Source organism: Geotrypetes seraphini, chromosome 2 (assembly GCF_902459505.1).
Source record: "Geotrypetes seraphini chromosome 2, aGeoSer1.1, whole genome shotgun sequence".
Lineage (NCBI taxonomy): Eukaryota > Metazoa > Chordata > Amphibia > Gymnophiona > Dermophiidae > Geotrypetes > Geotrypetes seraphini.
Window position 1 is genome coordinate 226,421,481 of NC_047085.1, and position 20,712 is coordinate 226,442,192.

The 20,712-nt window shown below is 42.1% G+C and overlaps 1 protein-coding gene across 4 annotated transcripts in view; it reads right to left on the minus strand.

Annotated features, from left to right (window-relative positions):
• Window positions 1-20,712, minus strand: part of EP300 (E1A binding protein p300) — a 532,137-nt gene that overhangs the window by 366,095 nt on the left and 145,330 nt on the right. For all 4 annotated transcript variants that reach the window (XM_033935072.1, XM_033935073.1, XM_033935071.1 and 1 more), the window contains exon 6: window positions 14,464-14,688. In XM_033935072.1, coding sequence (XP_033790963.1) covers window positions 14,464-14,688 — 225 coding nt within the window. The remainder of the gene's footprint in view (window positions 1-14,463; window positions 14,689-20,712) is intronic.

Here is a 20,712-nt window from a genome sequence, read left to right on the forward strand (position 1 = left end):
GGAGAGTGAAACAGCAAACCTCTGGATAGATTCGAAGAGGTCATCCACCAGAGAAGAGACTGCCGTAGAGCAGGAGTGAGTACAATGTGACGGGACAACGGGTCGGACACCTGAGTCCACTGAGATGCCAGGGTCCATTGAGGAATCCTGAGATGAAGTCTGGCAAAAGGCGTCACATGAACTGTAGATGCCATGTGGCCCAAGAGGACCATCATGTGTCTCGCTGAGATGGATTGGCGAGAAGACACCGACTGGCAGAGTAGAAGGAGAGCATCCATGCGTTGAGGAGGAAGGAATGCTCGAAGTTGGATGGTATCCAGGACAGCCCCGATAAAGGGGAGAGACTGGGTGGGCTGAAGATGTGACTTGGGAAAGCTGATCTCGAAGCCCAAGTTCTGTAGGAAACAAATTGTAGTCAAGGTCGCCGAAATGACCTCTGGAGCCGACGGTGCCTTGATGAGCCAGTCGTCGAGGTATGGAAACACCTGGAGACCCATGTTCCGGAGTGCAGCGGCCACCACCACCAGACACTTCGTGAAGACTCTGGGCGACGAGGAAAGGCCAAATGGAAGCACTCGATACTGTAGATGCAGATGTCCCACCCGCAATCTGAGGAACTTGCGGGAGGCCGGATGAATCGGGATGTGAGTGTAGGCCTCCTTGAGGTCCAGTGAGCATAACCAATCGTTCTGCTCGAGGAGGGGATAGAGAGAGGCAAGGGTCAGCATACGGAACCGCTCCTTGACCAAAAACTTGTTGAGGACTCGAAGGTCCAAAATGGGACGCAGATCGCCCGTCTTCTTCGGGACCAGGAAGTACCGGGAGTAAAACCCCCGGTTTTGCTGATCGAGTGGAACCGGCTCGACGGCCCGAAGCCGAAGCAGAGCCTGAGCCTCCTGGAGGAGAAGAGCGGTCTGCGTCAAGTTGGAAGGATACTCTCTTGGTGGGTGGTCCGGGGGGACCCGTTGGAAATGAAGAGAGTATCCTTCTCTTACGATGGCAAGGACCCAGAGGTCCGTGGTGATTGTCTCCCATCGATGACAAAAATGATGGAGACGACCCCCAATGGGAAAAACGGGGGGAGACAGAACGAAGTCGGTTATGCTCCCTGGAAGAGAGTCAAAAAGGCTGAGTAGCCTTGGGTGCAGCCGGCATCTGAGGCTTCTGCTGAGACTTCTGGGGAGGCTGTCTCTTCGCAGGCTGTCTCGCAGGAGGAGTCTGCCTCGGTTGATAACGCCGCTGGTAAATCAGAGGCGGCCTAGAGGGACGAGACTGTTGAGGCTTGGGCTTAGGCCGGAGAATAGACTGGAAGGACTTTTCATGGTCCGAAAGCTTCTTAGTAACAGTCTCGATAGATTCATCGAACAGATCCGCCCCCGCACAAGGCACATTTGCAAGTCTGTCTTGGAGGTTTGGATCCATATCAATCGTACGAAGCCATGCCAGGCGACGCATGGCGACCGAACAGGCCGCAGCCCGTGCCAAGAGCTCGAAGGCATCGTAGGAGGATTGCATCAGCTGCAGGCGTAACTGGGAAAGGGTCGCCACCACCTCTTCAAACTCGAATCGAGCCTGAGCATCGATAAAAGGGATGAACTTGCGGAGCACCGGCAAGAAAAAGTCCAAATATGAAGAAAAGAAGAAATTGTAATTGAGCACTCGAGTCGCCATCATCGAGTTCTGGTAGATACGTCTACCAAATTTGTCCATCGTCCTCCCCTCACGGCCCGGTGGTACCGAGGCGTAAACCTGGGAGGGATGAGATCGTTTGAGGGAGGACTCGACCAGAAGGGACTGATGAGATAGTTGTGCTCCCTCAAATCCTTTGTGGTGTACGATGTGGTATCGAGCATCCAACTTACTGGGAACTGCAGGGATGGAATACGGTGTCTCAAAACAATGCATGAAAGTCTGGTCAAGCAGTTTATGCAGAGGAAGCCGGAGCGTCTCCGCCGGAGGATGAGGCAAATGCATGGTGTCCAGATACTCCTTAGAATATCGAGAACCCATGTCCAAAGTCACATCCAAGTCATCCGCCATTTGTCGGAGGAAGGAGGAGAAGGACAGTTGGTCCGCCAGCGCCGGCCGGCGCAACGGACTAGAAGAAGTGGAGGCCTCCGGGTCCAGAGAAAGCTGAGAGCGGCAAGGAGAATAGGAGGTAGATGGTTCCTCATACTCCGGTCCCTCAGGCGGGGATAAATCCGACGAGGAGTATCCCATACGCTGGATCTTCTTTTGCGGGGACACCTCCGAATGACGTGAGGAGTGGCGAGATGAGTGTCGAGATCGATGCCCCTCCCGGTGCCGGGATGGGGAACGAGATCTTCTATGCATCGCACGATCCCCCGAAGCTTCCAAGGAATGTATGGGACTAGATGCAGTGGATCGCAGAGGTGGTAAGGATGCGGACTCACGCAGTGCCACCCAGGTCTGGTATGGAGTGCAGAAGAACTCTTCCTGCGATGCAGTATGCCCAGGACTTCGATTATCAGGGGCTGACCCAGCACTCTGCTTGCGAGGAGGCGTAATGGGCTCCAAAGGCGGCATATCACTAAATGAAGGCCGTCTCGAGACTCCCGCCGCCCTCCGCCGATCTTCCTTGTCGAGCAGAGAGATCGAACGACGAGGAGGAGGGGGAGGGGGCGGTCCGCCCCCCTGGACCGGGAGGTCACCCTGAATGGAGGCGATAAGCCGGGGTCCCATAGACTGCATAAGCTCGACAAACTGAGCTTCCAGCAGGGATCGCAGCGAAGCCGATATGGAGGGATCCGCACCGAAAGGGGGTCCTCCAGCACGGTCTTCGCGCTCCTTCGTGGCCAAGTGCTTCTGCTTGCTAGCTTTAGGCACTTTGATGACCACCGGAGGGACAGTGGAAGGCGGTATCTGAGCCGAGGAGACGGGGACAGGCACCGATGCCGAACCGGAGGCAGAAGTCGGAGTGAACGATGCCGGCTTCACAATGCCCGATGCAGGAGTCGTCGATGCAGGTTTCGACCGGATCGGCGAAACATCAGCAGAGGTAGAAGCAGACGGCTCTTTGGCAGACTCCATCTTAAACATCGACTCCCAGAGCAAGCAGCGCCTTTTGAACGAGCGCGCAGTGAGCGTGGAACAAGGCCGGCACGATTTCGGAACGTGTTCTGGACCAAGACACTGAAGACAGAGTCGATGCGGGTCCGTCAACAAAATCGCACGCTGGCACTTGCTGCACTTTTTAAAACCGGTGATTGGCCGGGACATAGGCCGGAAAATCGTCGCTGCAAGGTCGAAGGCGCTAGGCCTAAGCCATGAGGCCGGCCCGGCCGAACCGCCGGAAGAAATAATTTTAACTTTTTTTTTTTTTTAGAAAATATAAAGTAAAATTGAAATAAATCAATAAACTAAAAAACGCGGTAGAAAGAAGGCAAAATACTGAAATTCAGTCAGCGCAGAATGAAGTGAAACTTCTCAGCTCCGCGGAAAGAAAAGAACTGAGGAGACACGCCCGGTACATCAGGCGGGAAGGCACTGGCGCATGCGCGGTGCGGGCATCTCGAAACTTCTGAGTTTCTTCAAGCAAGACATGCTTGCAAGATGTCCGTATCGGGGCTCTGTCGGATGACATCACCCACTAGTGAGAATACCAGCCTGCTTGTCCTGGGATAAATAAAAGATATTCTTTTGAAAAATGCTAAAAACTGGATGGTATACAAGAGGAAGTAACAACTTTAAATAAAAGAACCGAAGTGCTGGAAATTAAAACAACAAAATTAGAAATGCGAATGGACAGTTTTGAAAATGAAAGAAGGCAATATAAACTGGACAGAGATAAAATCTTTAAACTCACCAGGGAGGTGGAAGACTGCCAGAATCGCATGAGGCAGAGTAACCTGAGACTTTTGGGCGTACCGGAAGGGGTGGAGAAAAACAACCCTGTCTCATTCATTGAAAACTTTTTGATGAAAGTCCTGCCTCTCAAATCTAAATACCCGATAGAAATTGAGCGTGCACATCGCATACCAATGAGAAGACCTGATACTTTAACAGGTCCTCGCCCCATAATATTCAAGTTGCTAAGGCACCAACAAGTTTTAGAGGTGTTACGAATGGCTAAAGAGCATGCAAATTTAAAATGTCAGGATGCCAAAGTACACATTGTACCTGACTTTGCTAAAACAACGGCAGATAAAAGGAAAATATTTTTGGACATGAGGCCGAAACTGAGAGACATCGGAGCTAGATTCGGACTGATATACCCTGCGATTATGAAAATAACTACTGACAATAAAACTATGAGCTTTGATGAGCCTGTGAAGTTGGAGATGTATCTAAATCAAAGGGAACAGCCGATGTCAGTTTAATTGAACTTATTCCCTTCATGAAAATGATTCTTTTTCATTATCTTTGATTTTATTTGTTTAATTATCCTTGATTTAATGGAGAATCTTTATATTGACAGTTTGACTATGTTTTATTTGAATGGTAATGATAACGGTGCAATGGAACACTGAAGCAGATGACAGTTTATTTCTCTGAGAGCCTTTAATATCTTGTTCTTAAAAAATGGCTGTTAAACTAAAATTATTTTCATATCCTTTATATATCTTATAAAGATATTATTAGAAAACTTTATTTATAAAGATAAGATATTAATGTGAAAAAAAAAAATGAATGAAAATACATTAGTAATATTTAATTTATATTTAAGGGTTTATTATAAATCTAATTCTTTAACAAATATATTTGAGATTGACATCATCTTTTATTATTATACTGAAAATGGAAGTCCTCTATTTGGGTTTTTATTTTAATTTCCATATTTAAAGAATTCACATTTACTGTATGAGAACGTATATATGATTATTACAGACATTAGTGTTTATAATTGAGGTCTGTATAGAGCTTTATTTGCTTTACTTAGTCTTATATGTGCAGTTTCAGGTTGTATCAGTCTATATTAAGGGGGGAAAGGGAGGGTTGGGTTGGGGTATAAGGGAATATGAGAATTGGGATAGAGATCTTATGGGGTGGGTTACAGATGAAAATGGTGTTTCTTCATTTCAAGTGATTTCAGGCTTTGGTTTAGTTATAATAATTGGAAGAGATTTTGTAAAAATTATTTGGATGTAAAAATTATTTGGATGGAGATTAAAATCTTTTCACTCAATGTTAATAGCCTTAATCACCCAGTAAAGAGGAAAAAAATGTTGGAATTTTTAAAGAGACAACAGGCTGATGTGTACTATATTCAAGAGACACATTTGTCAGTGGTTGAATCCAGAAAGCTAGAAGATAATTGGGTGAAATACTGTTTTTTCGCTCCTGCAGTAGGGAAAAAGGCTGGAGTGGCTATATTAGTGAACAAAAAATGTTTAGCTTCATTTAAAATGATAGATTTTGATCCTTTAGGGAGATGGATACAAGTGGAAATGAGAATGGGAAATAATACTTTGACTTTACTAAATATCTATGCCCCAAATTCGAATCAAAATGATTTTTTTACTAATATACAAAAATTAATACTCCCACTGGCTGCTTCTAATTTAATAGTAGCTGGAGATTTTAATGCTGTTATGGATCCTTTTTTGGATAAAAAACCAAGCAAAAATATAAAATCATTAGGGTTAGATAATTTGGTGAAAACATGTAATTTGAAAGATATATGGCGTATTCTTCATTTTAATGATCAGGAATTCTCTTTTTGCTCACCAGTTCATAAATCTTTTTCAAGAATTGATTACATATTGGTTTCAAATTCCATAGTGCAACAAGTGACACAAGCTTCCATTGATCCAATTATTTTGTCTGATCATGGAGGAGTGTGGATTACACTTACACTAGATAATAATGAATATAATAGATCATTATGGAGGTTTGATAATGCATTGGTTTCGGATTCAATTTTTTTTGAAGAAATTAAGTTAAAAATTTTGGAATTTTTCCAAATAAATACTTCAGCAGATATTAATGCGGAAATTTTATGGGATGCATTTAAAGCTACTATAAGAGGTAATATTATTTCATATTCTGCATATATTAAAAAACAACTTATTAAACAATTTTCAGATTTGGAAAAAGAAATTAAATTACTGGAATCCAAACTAATAGATGAATGGAATCATGAAAATTTGCAAACTTTATTAAAGGCTAAAGGTAAATATAATGAAATTTCTTCAAAAATGGCAAGGAAAGATTTGTTTTCTCTGCAAACCTTATATTATGGAAAATCTAATAAGGCAGGAAATTTACTTGCAAATTATCTTAAAGCAAAAAAGAGAAGAATAAAAATAATTGCAATAAAAGATGAGAAAGGAAATATGCATAATCAAACTAGTAGTATTTTAAATCAATTTTTGGCTTTTTACAAAGAGTTGTATTCTTCCGAGTCTTCTGATGATAAAGTTCAAAAAGGTATGGAATTTTTAAATCTTCTTGAGGGTCCAAAACTTCCTGATCATATAAAAAGAAGTTTAGAAGAACCTATATCATTAAAAGAATTAGAAACAGCATTGAAGTCTCTTAGAGTTGGATCTGCTCCAGGTGGGGATGGTTTTACTATGGAATTCTATAAAACATTTCAAAATTCTTTATTACCCTATTTACTAAATTTATATCAATTTCAACTTAATAAAGGTTGTATTAAAAGTACTATGGCAGAATCTGTGGTGATTGTTTTACCAAAGCCAAATAAAGACCCCACTATGGTTTCAAATTACAGGCCAATATCATTAATTAATGTGGATGGAAAATTATTGGCTAAGGCTCTGGAATTAAGATTGGCAAAGGCTCTCCCTTACATAATTGATGTACATCAAACGGGTTTTGTTGCTAACAAACATTCTTCTAACAATACAAGATTGACATTTCATACTTTAAATTTAACTAAAATGATGAATGAATCAACTATTGCTCTTTCATTAGATGCAGAAAAAGCTTTTGATAGGGTAGAATGGTCATTCATGTTTCAGGCTTTGGATTGGTTTGGTATAGGTCCTGGTTTTATTCAAATAATTAAAACATTGTATAGCTCCCCTATGGCAAGACTATATATTAATAATAATTTATCTGAAAGTTTTAAATTACATAGAGGAGTTAGACAAGGATGTCCATTATCTCCTTTGCTGTTTGATATTGTTTTAGAACCCTTATTGATAGCTATTAATCAGACAAAGGGGATACAGGGTATTCCCCTGAAAGAATGGGAATACAAATTATCTGCTTATGCGGATGATATTTTATTATATTTGCGCAATCCAGGTTCAACTATACCATGCTTGTTAGAATTGATTGAAAGGTTTGGAATGTTTTCAGGATATAAAATTAATTGGAATAAATCTGAAACTCTCGCTTAATGTGCATTGCATAAAATCTATGTTTGATTCATTTCCTTTTGTTTGGAAAGAGGATGGATTAAAATATTTAGGAATTTGGATTAAAAATTCAATAGAGGATACAATAAAAGAAAATGAAAAATTTTTATTAAAAAAGGTTTCGGAATTATGTGAATGGAATCCGTTACATATATCTTGGTGGGGGAGAGTTCAAACCATAAAAATGATGATATTGCCTGTGGTTTGCTATCAAATGTGTATGATTCCGGTATTTTTTCAGAACTCTTTTTATAAAAAAATGAATGCAATAATTATTAAGTTTGTTTGGCTTGGCAAAACACCTAGAATTACTTTGGTATCTTTACAGAAATCAATTAAGGAGGGTGGGGTAAATTTTCCAAATTTCTATAGGTATCATCAGGCCTATATTTTACGTCAAGGTATGTATTGGGTCCTCTCAGATCTCATTGAATACACTCCAGATTGGTTATACTTGGAATGGCGACTCCTGTCTCCTTTACATCTTTGTCACATTCTCAGTATCAAGATGCCCAGATTGTATAAAGAAAATAAACTTTTATTAGATACATGGAAAACTCTGAGGTATGTAAGTAATTTAACTGAAATTCCTATTAGTAAATCGACAAATCAATCTATATGGCTAAACTCCAAGATTCAAATTGGCGGAACTAAGATTGTCTGGAGGCATTGGTTAAATGCAGGAATACGAACTTTAAATGATGTTATTTCAAATGGAAAAATGCTTGAGTTTACACAATTGCAAAATAAATTTGGACTGAATAAATCACAATTTTATAAATGGTTGCAATTGAAGCAGGCCATTCAGGCAGGGTTCCCTGAATGGAAAACTTTAAATTCTCAATATAGCATGGAATTTTTATGCTTCCAGGCAGATTTTCTGGGTCACCAGGCCGCACAGTGGTATAAAGTTATTAGTGAATTGGTTAATAAAAAAACCTAAAAATGGTCTTAGGGATATTTGGAGCATTGAGATTAAGCATCAAATTTTGGCATCTCAATGGCCACAAATTTGGTCTTGGAGAATAAGATGTACTTTGTCAGCATCTATGAGACAAACTTGGTTTTTTCTTTTGCATAGAGCATTTTGGACCCCTGTTAGATTACAAAAATTAAATAGTTCATTGTCTAATAGATGCTGGCATTGTAAGCTTGATGTAGGGACTTTGGATCATCTTTTATTTTTCTGTCCCTTTATATTAGCCTTTTGGAATTTGATCTGGGATCAAATAAATTCTTTATTAGATAATCCTGTAGCATTAACTTATGATACTGTGATATTTGGAATGTCTATGAGAAAAAAGAGTCAGATATCGGCAAGTAATAACAAACTTTTATTAATTATGACAGGAGTTGCCATGCAACATATTACTGCAAATTGGAAAGATCACACTAGACTTAATTTTAATTTCTGGTGGAATTCACTATGTCACATATATAGAATGGAACGTTCAATAGCAATACAAAATGGAAATTATAAAAGGTTTAATGAAATATGGGGGCCATTGACATTGTTTTGTAATGAATAAACACCATTTTCTTAACATTATTTATGATTGGAGGGGAAAGGGGAGGGTTTATATAAATGAAAAGAAAATGTAAAAAAGAAATATGACAAAGATTGATTCAATTAAATAATTGTATGGAAAGGGAGGGGAGGGAGAAGGGTTTAAATATATATACATTTGTCATTATCTTGATAGATTTATCAAGTGATGTTAGTAAATCTATGTATTACTTATATTGTACACTTGTTGAAAGTTTAAAAATGAATAAAGAATTTAAAATAAAAAAAACAACTAACTTTAAATTTTGTATAATATGTTATTTACTTATTTGGAATTTGTACGAAATTATGCAAAAAAGGAGATTCGAATGACGTGGTGGAAGTACCAATGGAGAAAGCTACTGTTGCTCTAGAGCAAGGGTCTCCAAAGTACGACCCACAGGCCACATCTGGCTCACGATATGATTTTATCCTGCTTGCAGAAGAATTGTGCAGAAATGCATCAATTGGATTAATTTTCCAATGAAAATCCGCAAAAAATAAAAACAAAAACGGGGTGTTGATAATTTCAAATGCATTACCGTATTTCCCCATGTATACGCCGCAGCCTATACATGGGTTTTACAAACTGGCCTAGTGGGTGCGGCTTGCATAACTGGGGTAGCCTATACATCATCCCCGCCCCCCTAAATACCTCTCTCGCTTGTAGTAAGATCAGGCGTGTTTTCACGTGCAGGCCTTGTTGAGTGGAACAAACGTCCTGGATGGCTGCCGGTTGCCTCCGACATGCAGTGCAGGGCAGGAGCGATGTTTGCTATCTCAAGCCTCTGTCCCGTGCCGATTCCCGATTGGCTGCCATCAGTTCTCGACCCATTGTATACGCCGAATTACTTTTTAAATCTCTTAGATAAGCCACGGCTAGTAACATGGGGCGGCTTATCTAAGAGTTTTAAAACTTAAACTGGCGTTTCCTGCGGCCTATACATAGGGGCAGCCAATACCTGGAGAAATACGGTAATTAAAATTGTGTTCAAAATATATTGATATTCTATATTATGTTAATATTATTCACAACTTTATTTAATATTTCTTCATACTTGTTTGGCCTCGATCGACAGTATCAATTTGTGGCACTGTGACTAATTTTGTAATTAGCATTTCAAAATTTGAATTGATGAATACGGCACAAAGATAAAGGTAAACTCAGTTTAATAAGATTTTTGAAACACAAAAAAATGTTCCATCATTCACATTAATAGTTTTATTATAATTTTTGATGAAAATATGAGAATTTGCTGGTAGTGTTCGTTGTCATTAATATATGATAATTTAATCTCACATACTCTGCAATTAGTTTATAAAATTTTCTGCTTTCAATAAAGCTCATATATCTAGAGTTATTTATCTTTTTTTTTTTTTTTTTTAAACTAAGGCCCGCTGAAAAGTGCTAAAGTACCCAATGTGGCCCTTGTGGCAAAAAGTTTTGAGACCCCTGCTCTAGAGAAAGCTAAGAAGAGGCCAAAATAAAATACTAAGAATAACCAACATAGCCCTGCATGCAAGTTTAAGAAACTATACTTGACAGACACAGTAGAGATTGTTACTGCTACCTTAATTGATGCCGGACTCATCACTTACTTGGACACTGCTTTAGTAATTGATCACAACAAGATGAAGAGGGCTCAGGTGAGAATCATGAAAAAATTGGATATACACTTTGAGAAGGAACTACAGCAGAATGGTATCAGTTGTATTTTCCTTGATATAATGCCGATTTTTAAAGAGAGTTCTGGGGAGATTTGTGAAATTACAGAATGGTAAGCTTGACTTCAGTGCCGGGCAAAACAGTGGAAACAATTACGAAAAATAAAATTGTGGAACATATAGACAAGCATGATTTAAAGAGACAGAGTCAGCATGGGTTCAACCAAGGAAGGTGTCGCCTCACCAATTTTCATGAGTTGTTTGAAGGTTTGAATAAACATGTGGATAAAGAAGCCGGTTGATGTCATGTAACTAGGTTTTCAGAAAGCTTTTGACAAAGTTCCTCAAGAGAGGCTCCTGAGAAAATTAAAGAGTCATGGGATAGGAAGCAATGTTCAATTAGGAACTGGTAATCAGACAGAAAACAGAAGGTAGGGTTAAAAGGCCATTTTTCTCAATGGAGGAGGGTAAATAGTGGAGTGCCGCGGGATCTGTTCTGAAACCAGTGCTATTTAACTTTTTTTTATAAATGATATGGAAATTGGAATGAGTGAAGTGATTTTTATATATTTTTAGTTTTATTGTAAGAATGTCTCGTTTGTTTTTTCTTTTCTATTAATATTGGCGTTCTTTTCATTTTTGTAAGCTGCTTTGACCTCTTCCAATAAACGGGATATCAAATGAAAAACATACATAAACATCAAAGGAAATCATCACAAAATGCTCAAAAGCACATGCCATATAAGTCAGTACTTGGCAGGAATTGGTTAGCTACAAACATCCTCCAAATAAGAGGAGAGAGGCAACCACCCTCCTAATATGAGGAGAGAGGCAAATGCTAAGGGCAGGATGAATGAGGTGAGCCGACTCAAAAGCTGATTTCCAAAGAGCAGATAGGAAAGATAAGAACAACTTCCTGAATGCTCGATGCATGAACCTCGAAGAAACCTACAAGAAGGGTTAAGAACATAAGAACATAAGAAGTTGCCTCCGCTGAGGCAGACCATAGGTCCATCCTGCCCAGCGGTCCGCTCCCGTGGTGGCCCATCAGGCCCATTGCCTGAGTAATGGTCTATACCTATCTATACCCCTCAATCCCTTTTTCTTCCAGGAATCTATCCAAACCTTCTTTGAAACCATTTAATGTTTTCTTGTCTACAACAAGTTGCACCAAGTAATTATTCGCCATGATGAAATAATTGAAGAAGCCTTTCCCTTCAAGAGTGACAACAGCTAAGAAGCACAAACACAAGTGTCTTACTAAGAGAGATTAGGTTCTTATCTTGATTATATCTTTTCCAGTAGATAGGGATAGTAGGCTGAACCATAGGGTTGTCCATGCCTGCTCTTAAGCATTCTGCTGCTCCCTTCAACTTGTGCCAAAGCCGGAAACAGCCCTACAGAAAACAGGAGGGGTACAGGGAATTCCAGTGAATCCACAAAACAGTTGGAGAGAGGACACGTGAACTCTATCTTGTAACCCTCTCTGATAATGTCCAGGACCCAGCAGTCAGACATTATCTGCTCCCAGGCCTCCAGATAGACCAAGAACCAACCTCCAGTCTTCAGAGAAGTGGCTTGAGGGCTGGCATCATTGTGGCTTTTTGATTGGTACAGTGGAGCAGGGACCTGAACCTTGGTTCCTAGGATCCTCATGTCCAGGTGCCATGGAAAATATGTGGGCTGAGCCTGGGACCCTGCTCAGATGAGAACACTGATCAGATGGCATTTAAGGAGGGTTTATCTTCAGTTCTTAAGGGACTCATTAATGATTCTCCATTAAAGCAGAGAACTTATTCTCTCCCCGATCTATATAGAGCAGATACCTTCTAGTCCTCTGGACGAGAGGCTGTTTCTCCCATCAGGGAAGCATCACTTTGGGACAGTAAAGGAATCAAATCCAACCCCTCATCTTCAAGAGTCACCACCATAGTCCAGAATAGCCTCCACTTTCAGGACAGAAATGCTCAGAGACCCCAACAAAGCCTGCATGCTGCTCCGCTCACCTGCAGACCTGACCAGTGGATTTATGTCTTGTGCTCAAGTTTGCCAGAGGAGATTAAACAAACTCTAGGGTAAAAGCCTGAGAGGGCAACTCTTCTTGTCCCTTAGGGTGGACCAAATGCATTTTCTTGGGCTGTGAAGCATCTGCACCCTTACAATACACAGAGCTGCTGTCCCAGGGTTCTAGAAGGTGTTTCATTCTCCCTGACAGAACCATCTGCCTTTCTCCAACACTAGAGGCTCCTGCCCCTCCATATCGTGCTGCATAGCATGTGGCACAAGGGCACTCTTCAGTCACCCATCCAGCACAAATAAGTTTCAAGTTTCAAGTTTAATATTTTTCTTGATTGATCGCTTAATCAAATTCTAAGCGATGATAAGGCATTATATAGTGTATTAGGATCAATTTTGAGGCAAAACAAGGTGTTTTTAAAAGGTTTGACAACTTGGAAAGCAACAAAGAATAGGATTTTAGAAGAGGGAGGAACAAAGCCCTAGCCGCAGAAACAGTCAAAACAAATTTTCAGCCTTCCCCTCCCCCCACCCCCCGATTGTCTCATAGGCTATCCACAGCTTATACCCACAGACCATGTGGTGGTGAAAAGATGCTGCTTCAGCTCCAGGATAGAGTAGCTGGATCTGGAGGAATTTTCTGCCTCAAGTCGCCGGTCAGCTGCCACACCGAGATCTTTGGGCTGCCAGTCGGACTTTAGTCAGACTGAGCCACGACCCCCCCCCCCCACCCCCCACCCCTACCCCCACCCTACCCGCTGAGCCATGGCAGACGCCGAAAGGTAGAGAGAGAGATGAAACCACAGCCAGCATCGTGAGTGCCCCAAAGGATGCTATTGATGCCTAACAGCCTGCATTCAAGCTCCTGACCAAGTCAAGGAAGCGAGCAAATGCTGGGGGCCCGGAACCTTGAGCTCCGCAAATCTTCAGCAGGCTGGTTGCACAGGTCCCCGAAGGATTCACCTGCCAACTGCAGACTAAAGTCTGCTCCTCTTCTAAACAGGCACAGCAGTTCACCGAGTCATGTAAAAACCACAAACCGTGGAAAAAGAAAAACACCGTAAAAATAATAAAGAAATAAGGGGAGCAGATCAGCACACTTTCATGCTTGCCTGCAGAAAGAACTGAAAGGGGCAGCAGAGATTGGGAAGAAGGCAGAGCAGCTGAAAAGTTGTGATTGTCATTTTCTGCAGAATGCATGCGAGCAGGTATGAACAACGCTATGGTTCCTATTACAATACAAGCAAAACCCTCTCCTGGACATATAAAGAAACCTAAAGTTAGAAGCATCACCCGCACTCTCACCATAGGGAGAAGAGTTATCAGTAAACATAGAGTAGTAGAAAGAATATCTGTTTTGCTTTTCCCCTAGCACTCCACAAAAAAAACAAAAAACAAAAGAGATTAAAGGAGTAGAAACCGAGAACTTATCTTTGGACAACAGCTTAGTTTCATCTCTCAGTATCTAAAAAGAAAGGATACTAAGATGAAGCATAGGTCCTGTTTACAAAAGAGTTCATTGCTGGATTCTGGTGCCAGCAAGCTTCCCTGCATTCCAGCAGAGATCTTGTCATTAAGGTACTCGGGTCAAGAACAGTGGTTTTCACTGGAAAACATTTGGATTGTCATAGGGTGCCAGTGTAATTTAAAATCAAATAGAGGTCCTCTCTGTGTTTTACATTCTTTTTGTTCACATAGATTTCAAAAACTGCCATTTAATGCTCAGATATTTCTGCAATGTCAGCATTGAAAAGGGAATGCAAAAAGGGGATACAAAAGTAAACAGTTATCATACACAGAGTAAAGATATTTTGCTCTCTAGCCCCTACACCTCAATATATACAGCATGTGTATTCAACCAAGGTTTATAAAGCAGTCCTGACTTACCCATGGGGTTTATGGAGCGCAGGCTCTGAGGAGACTGCCCTGGCTGTGAATTCTTCACTGGTGCCTGGGCTTGAGTCCCTTGGTAGGTCAGTCCAAGTGCCGCATATGCCCTTTCGATGGAGCTGGGATCAATCTGGCTAGTAGTGTTTATGCTAGAGGCATTCTGCTGCCCAACCCCAACAGAGCCCGTACTGCCAAGACCTACTGCAGTGCCACCTAACAATGCTGTATAGGCAGAAACAAGAGAGAAAAAAAATGCCATCAATGTTAATTAGACTTTGTATTGGTCTATGGGAGATTGCGGACAGATTCTCAGCTCAGATTATTCAGAGTGTGGCACAGTGGTTAGAGCTACAGATTCAGCACCCTAAGGAAGTGAGCTCAAACCCTGCACTGCTCCTTGTAACCCTGCACAAGTCACTTAATCCTCCACTGTCCCAGGTACATTAGAGATTGTGAGCCCACTGGGACAGATAAAAGAAAATACTTGAGTACCAGATTTGCAACCCGTTCTGAGCTCCTTTGGGAGGATGGGCTAAAAAAATCGAACAACAAAACAGAACATAAGGGCTCAGAGTAACTGAAACAGCAAATATACTACTTACCTGTAGCAGTATTCTCAGAGGATAGCAGGCACATATTCTCACATGTACGTGACGTCATCCATGGAACCTGGTATGGACACATAACAAGTGCACTGACACTTTAAATCCTTAGGCAGTGCCTATACTGTACATATGTAGGTGCCTTCCCATACGACATCAGCTCACAGGACCCTCATTTCAGTAACAAAGCTAAAAAGCCAACTAGAGGAGGTAGGTGGGCTGGGAGAATATATGTCTGCTGTTCTCTGAGAACACCTGCTACAGGCTAAGTATCTTTGCTTTCTCTGAAAACAAGCAGGCATAATATTCACATATGTGGGACTCCCAAGCTACCAGGATCATGACTCTGGACAACGATAATGGATATTTAAACATGAGCCTGGTAAAACCCAAGATGGCTAGAGGGAAAGCTGGCACTCAGCAAGTAAAAAATTCTTCAGAACTGCTTGTTCAAACAGACTGTCTTCTGGAGTTTTGTTCTAAACAGTAGTGAGAAGTAATGGTTTGGACTGAGGACCAAGTAACTGCCCTGCAGATATCCTCAATAGATGCAAAGAGGAAATGAGCTACAGAGGCAGCCATAGCTCAGACATTGTAGGTTGTTACACGACCCTATAGAATCAGCCCAATCTAAGTATACAAGAGTGGAATGCACTGACAGCACTGAGATGCAATTGAATCAAATTGATTTTTAAACCAGAGGTGGAGAAGGTAATCTAGTATGGATGGAAGTGGTCATGTAATAGGTTCTCGAGAATGCAATGCACACCAGGAAAAAAAAATTATTGTACATTTGAAACAGCAATGGTGCAGAGTAGAAAGTTTTCTAGATGCTTCAATGACAGCAGATACTGCAGCCAAGAGGAAGAAAGCATTTACTTGGTTGGTGAAAGAAACCAAGCACTGCTGTTAATGTTAACAGGTTAGGGTGAAGGAGGGATCCCTCATTCTGAATCAACAATGTTGAGAACGGTTGCAACTTGCACGGTTTCTTGGTCAAGCGCTACAGGAGGAGCGGAAACCAAACCTGGCACGGCCAATACGGTGCTCTGAGTATGATGGTATCTCGATCTTGGCAAAGCTTGATTAGTTTTCCCAATGAGAAAGTAACAGAAGGAACGTATAGACTAGAGGAATCTGTCTCACCAATAAATGAGAAGGGCATCCAATGCAATGTGAATGGAGGTAGAGTCTGGACCAAAAGTGTGGAAGTTTGTTGTTGGAGAAAATCTGATGTAATATGATTGTGCTGAAATATTCATGAGGTTTGCAGCCAAGACACTCTGCATCCCTGCTTTGAGAAGTGTGCCATGAGCAGTTGTCAAATTCCAAATATTGATTGCTTCTATGCAAAAGGGTGAGATCCAATGACTCCTTATTTGTTTAAATAGAACATGACGACTTGATTGTCTGTATGTATAAGAACTACTTGGTGGAGGAGATGGTCCTGGAATGTATTGAGAGCACTGCCTATCACTTGGAGTTCTAGAAGATTGATACGGTGAGTGTTTGTGATGAGACTATATTCCTTCAGTGTGGAGACTGTCTAGATTAGCATCCCATCCTAGAATCAAAGCATCTGTTAGAAGCTTTTGATGGCAGGGGGGTAGCATTGGATCGATAGGGTCCACTATGGGACTCAGAGGTGAAAACGTGCAAATGTAGTGACAAGTATCGTTGACGCCCTGTCAGAGAAGGTATAACATCTGATGTGAAGTATGTTGAAGGGTGGAGTGATGTGAAGTATGTTGAAGGGTGGAGTGCTTAACACAATTGAATGGGATTGATCACACTCTGCTTCAGTAGAAAAGCTCGACCATGTGTAGTATCCAAAAGAGCTCCCGTGCATCTGAGAAGGGTGTAGATGTGACTTTTGGTAGTTGATGGCAAACCAGAGCAGCTCCAGGAGACAAACTGTTAAGTTGATGGCATGCTGAGCTGTTTGTGAGTTGCTTGATCAATCGGACATCCAAGTCTGGAAATATGTGAAACATCCATGTGCTAAGGGCTGCTGCCACCACTAGGCATTTTGTGAAGGCTTGAGGGGCCAAAGCTAATCTGAAGGGCAAGACTTTGCATTGGAAATATCGAGATCCAATGCAACAGCAAAGATACATATCCAGCCTACCTGTTCACAGAAAGTGAACATAGGCCTTCGAGACCTAGAGAATAATGCCAATAGCTTTTTTTTTTTTTTTTTTTAGTACACGTAGAAGAGCTCATACACAAACCATGTGAAACTTCTCCTTCAGCAAGTATTTGTTTAGACCCCTTAGGTCTAGAAAAGGTCCAAGGCCTCCAATCTTTTTTGGTATTAGGATATATTTTGAGTAGAATGCCCAGCCTCTTTCCTGCAGAGGAAACTGTTTAGTTACAGAAGGGCTGAGAGTTCTTGGTGAAGGAAGGTCTTCTGGAGAGAACTGAAAAGAAACTCTTGGAGGTTTCCTGATCAAACACAGGGCAAAGCCCCGAGTGACTACAAAAAGCACTCACTGATCTGTTGTGATAAGAGTCCAACATTGAGAGAATAGAGTAATCTGCTTCCAATGGGGAGACCAGGAGGAAGAGGCAGGGGAATGTTGACAATGCTTTCTATAAAGGAGGAGTCAAAAGGATGACTGCTGTTTGCAATAAAACTGAGGTTGTGATTTCTGTATCCTTTGTTACCTCAAAAGGGGTCCCTGATCAGCAGGCCTAGAAGATTATGTTGTTTGGTGTTACAGTAATATGAACATCTGGATGAGGAAGAATACCTTCTAGACGAAAGAATTTGTGCATTTTTTTTTATTTATCTCCCACTTCTTCAATTTTATCCCAAAACAGTTCATCTCCCTTACAAGGAACATTCAAAAAGTATTCTTGAACTGATGTTTCCAGATCAGAAATTCTAAGCTAGGCTAAATGGCACACTGCAATTGCAACTGCAGATGTTTGAAAAGAAATATCAAATGCATCAAAAGTCCTCTAGTCATATATTTTCTTGTAGTATACAAGTTCTTAGATAATGTTTTAGTTCATCTGGAGGGAAAAATTCCTCAAACTCAGAGTTGTTTAAGTAAGAATTTAAAATAAACAGATATGCAGAATTGGTAGTCCATAATTTTATTGATATGCAAAGATGATTGGAAAATGCATTTGGCAAAAAAGTCTAATATCCTGGCTTCTCTGCCTGGAGGGGCAGAAGCATAGATCATGAGCTGTGTGATCATTTGAGGGCATATTCCACAACTAATGAATGGTGTTGAAGTTGAGTTCATTCAAATCTTTGGCATTTTTGTATTCTATACATTGTGCCTATCTTTTTAGGAGCTACCTGGACCAAGAGAAGGTTCTCTCATTTCTTAAGTGTCCTTCATAATCCTATGCAAAGGTATTCTAATGTATTTGTTTGGTGGTGCTTCATAGTCAAGGAGGTCAAAAAGCTCAAGAGTGAGGTTCCTCCTGTTTTCGTTTGATAGGCAAAGCCTGACCCATCTGTCTGACAAAGCCAGTAAAAGATATACTTTCCGGCGGAGACTTGTATCATTGAAGTGGAGAACACCAGAAGGTACCATAGGATTTTTCTGCTGAGAATTAACAACTCCTCATTTGAATGATTGGAGAGATTCGAGTTAGAATCCTCATAGTATTCCCTGATAGGTGAAATGGGGTGTGTGTGTCAAGAGGAATGTCGACTGTGCATCAAGGTGCAGGTCGATGGCCTGACTCAGGAGATGATTCTTCTGCCGATGATGCTTGTGTCGAGAGGGTCCATGCCAACCCGATGTTCACATCAAGCAGGAGTGCATGACCTCGTCCTCAATCAATGCTTTGATGTATTCTCGGGCTGGGCTGAGGCAGGCATGGAAGCCTTTAAAGCCTGTTTAGACTGTGTCCACAGTAGTTCCAAAAGCTCTTGTCTGAGCATAGCCCAGATCACCTCCTGGAGAGACAGAACTGAAGAGACATCAGTATAGTAGCAGTCTGCTGTAACAGATGTTAGGGAATGTGAGAGATCACAAAGTTGAGGCACACCTATGAGGAGAATCAGCTGGAGGGAAGGAGAGTGGTCTTCGTGCATCAACACTTACTGTGTGTCAAGGAAGTTGATTCTTGGGAGAATGCAGTGCCATACCTAGAAGGGGAAGAATGTTTGTGCTTCTTAGTAGAGAATGACACGGTGGCGGTTTACCCGCGGCCACCGCATTTAGCCGCGGGTAACCCGCCGAAACAGGGAACGAAAACTAGCAGTCGCTGCGGGGACGGGGACAAGGCCATTCACCGCCCCGTGGAGCGGTGAATGGTCTTGTCCCCGCAGTGAGGCATGAAGGATCGCGCGGTTCCCGCAGCCCACACCCGCCTGCCCAATCGATCCTAGTGATTAGCCAGCTCTCTCCCTTCTCCTCACCTTAGTATGTAGGCTTTCTTTTTCGGCGACCCGCACGCTATCAAAGAGCCGCGCACCCGCTGCTGCTCAGTTTCGATCTTCTGCTCTGACGCAACCGGAAACAGGAAGTTGCAGCAGAGCAGAAGATTGAACACTGAGCAGCCGCGCATGCGTGGCTCTTTGGGAAAGCGTGCAGGTTGCCGAAAAAGAAAGCCTGCAACTAAGGTGAGGAGAAGGGAGAGAGCTGGCTAAACACTAGGATCGATTGGGCAGGCGGGTGGGGACTGCGGGGACCGTGCGATCACCCATGTTCCCGGCTCAAACTGGAAGGAGGGAGTGAAAGGGAAAAGGATTCTGGGCCAACGGGATGAAGACGGAAAGAAAAACCCACAGCAGGAAAGAAAGGGAAGGACAGGCAGGTGAGCCAGATGCTAGAAGCAGGGGGAGGGGGAAGAAAGAGGGGAAAAAAGCTAGATGGGGTTGAAAAGAAGAGACACACTGGTATGGAAGAGGAAGATAGGGGAAATCTGGACACAGGAAGGTAACAGAAAGAGGGGAAATTATGTGCATGGGGCATAGGGACAGAGACATAAAGGGGACATGCCATGGGGATGGTATATAGACACAGGGGGGGGGGGGGCAATGGCAGATACATAGGGGAGATATTAGAAATGGGGAAAATAGGAGCACAGAAGCGAGATGGTTTGTGGGGATGGGACAGGGACCGAGCTCGCTGGCTCCAGTGGCTTGCACAAATTACATTGTAACGTGCCATGAAAATAAGAGGGAGGAAGGTAGATAGATAGGCCACGCGAGAGGAGCTGAAGGGTGGTAGAAAGGAACAGATGGTAAAGGAGGGAGGGAAGGGTAGTGATGGAAAGGAATAGGACAGACATTGAAGGAGGGTGGAGAGGAAGAGACCCTGAAGGGAAATGTGGAACACAGAGTGGGAAGAAGACAGATGCCAGACTATGGGGGAGCGGAAGGAAGAAGATGGGTGCTAGACCAATTGGGGGGGGGGGGGGGTGAAGGGAGAGGCACAGTAACAGCAAATGGAAGAAGCAGAGAGAAGACACACAGTGGATGGAAGGAATTGAATGAGAAGATGTGGAAAGCAGAAACCAGACAACAAAGGTAGAAAAAAAAAAATTCTATTTATTTATTTATTTTTTGCTTTAGGATAAAATAGTATATTAGTTATGTTGATAAAAATTTATAAACAAAGCCCTGCCAGCTGAACATCTCTTTCTCTAGTTCAGCAGCAGGAACTTTGATTTA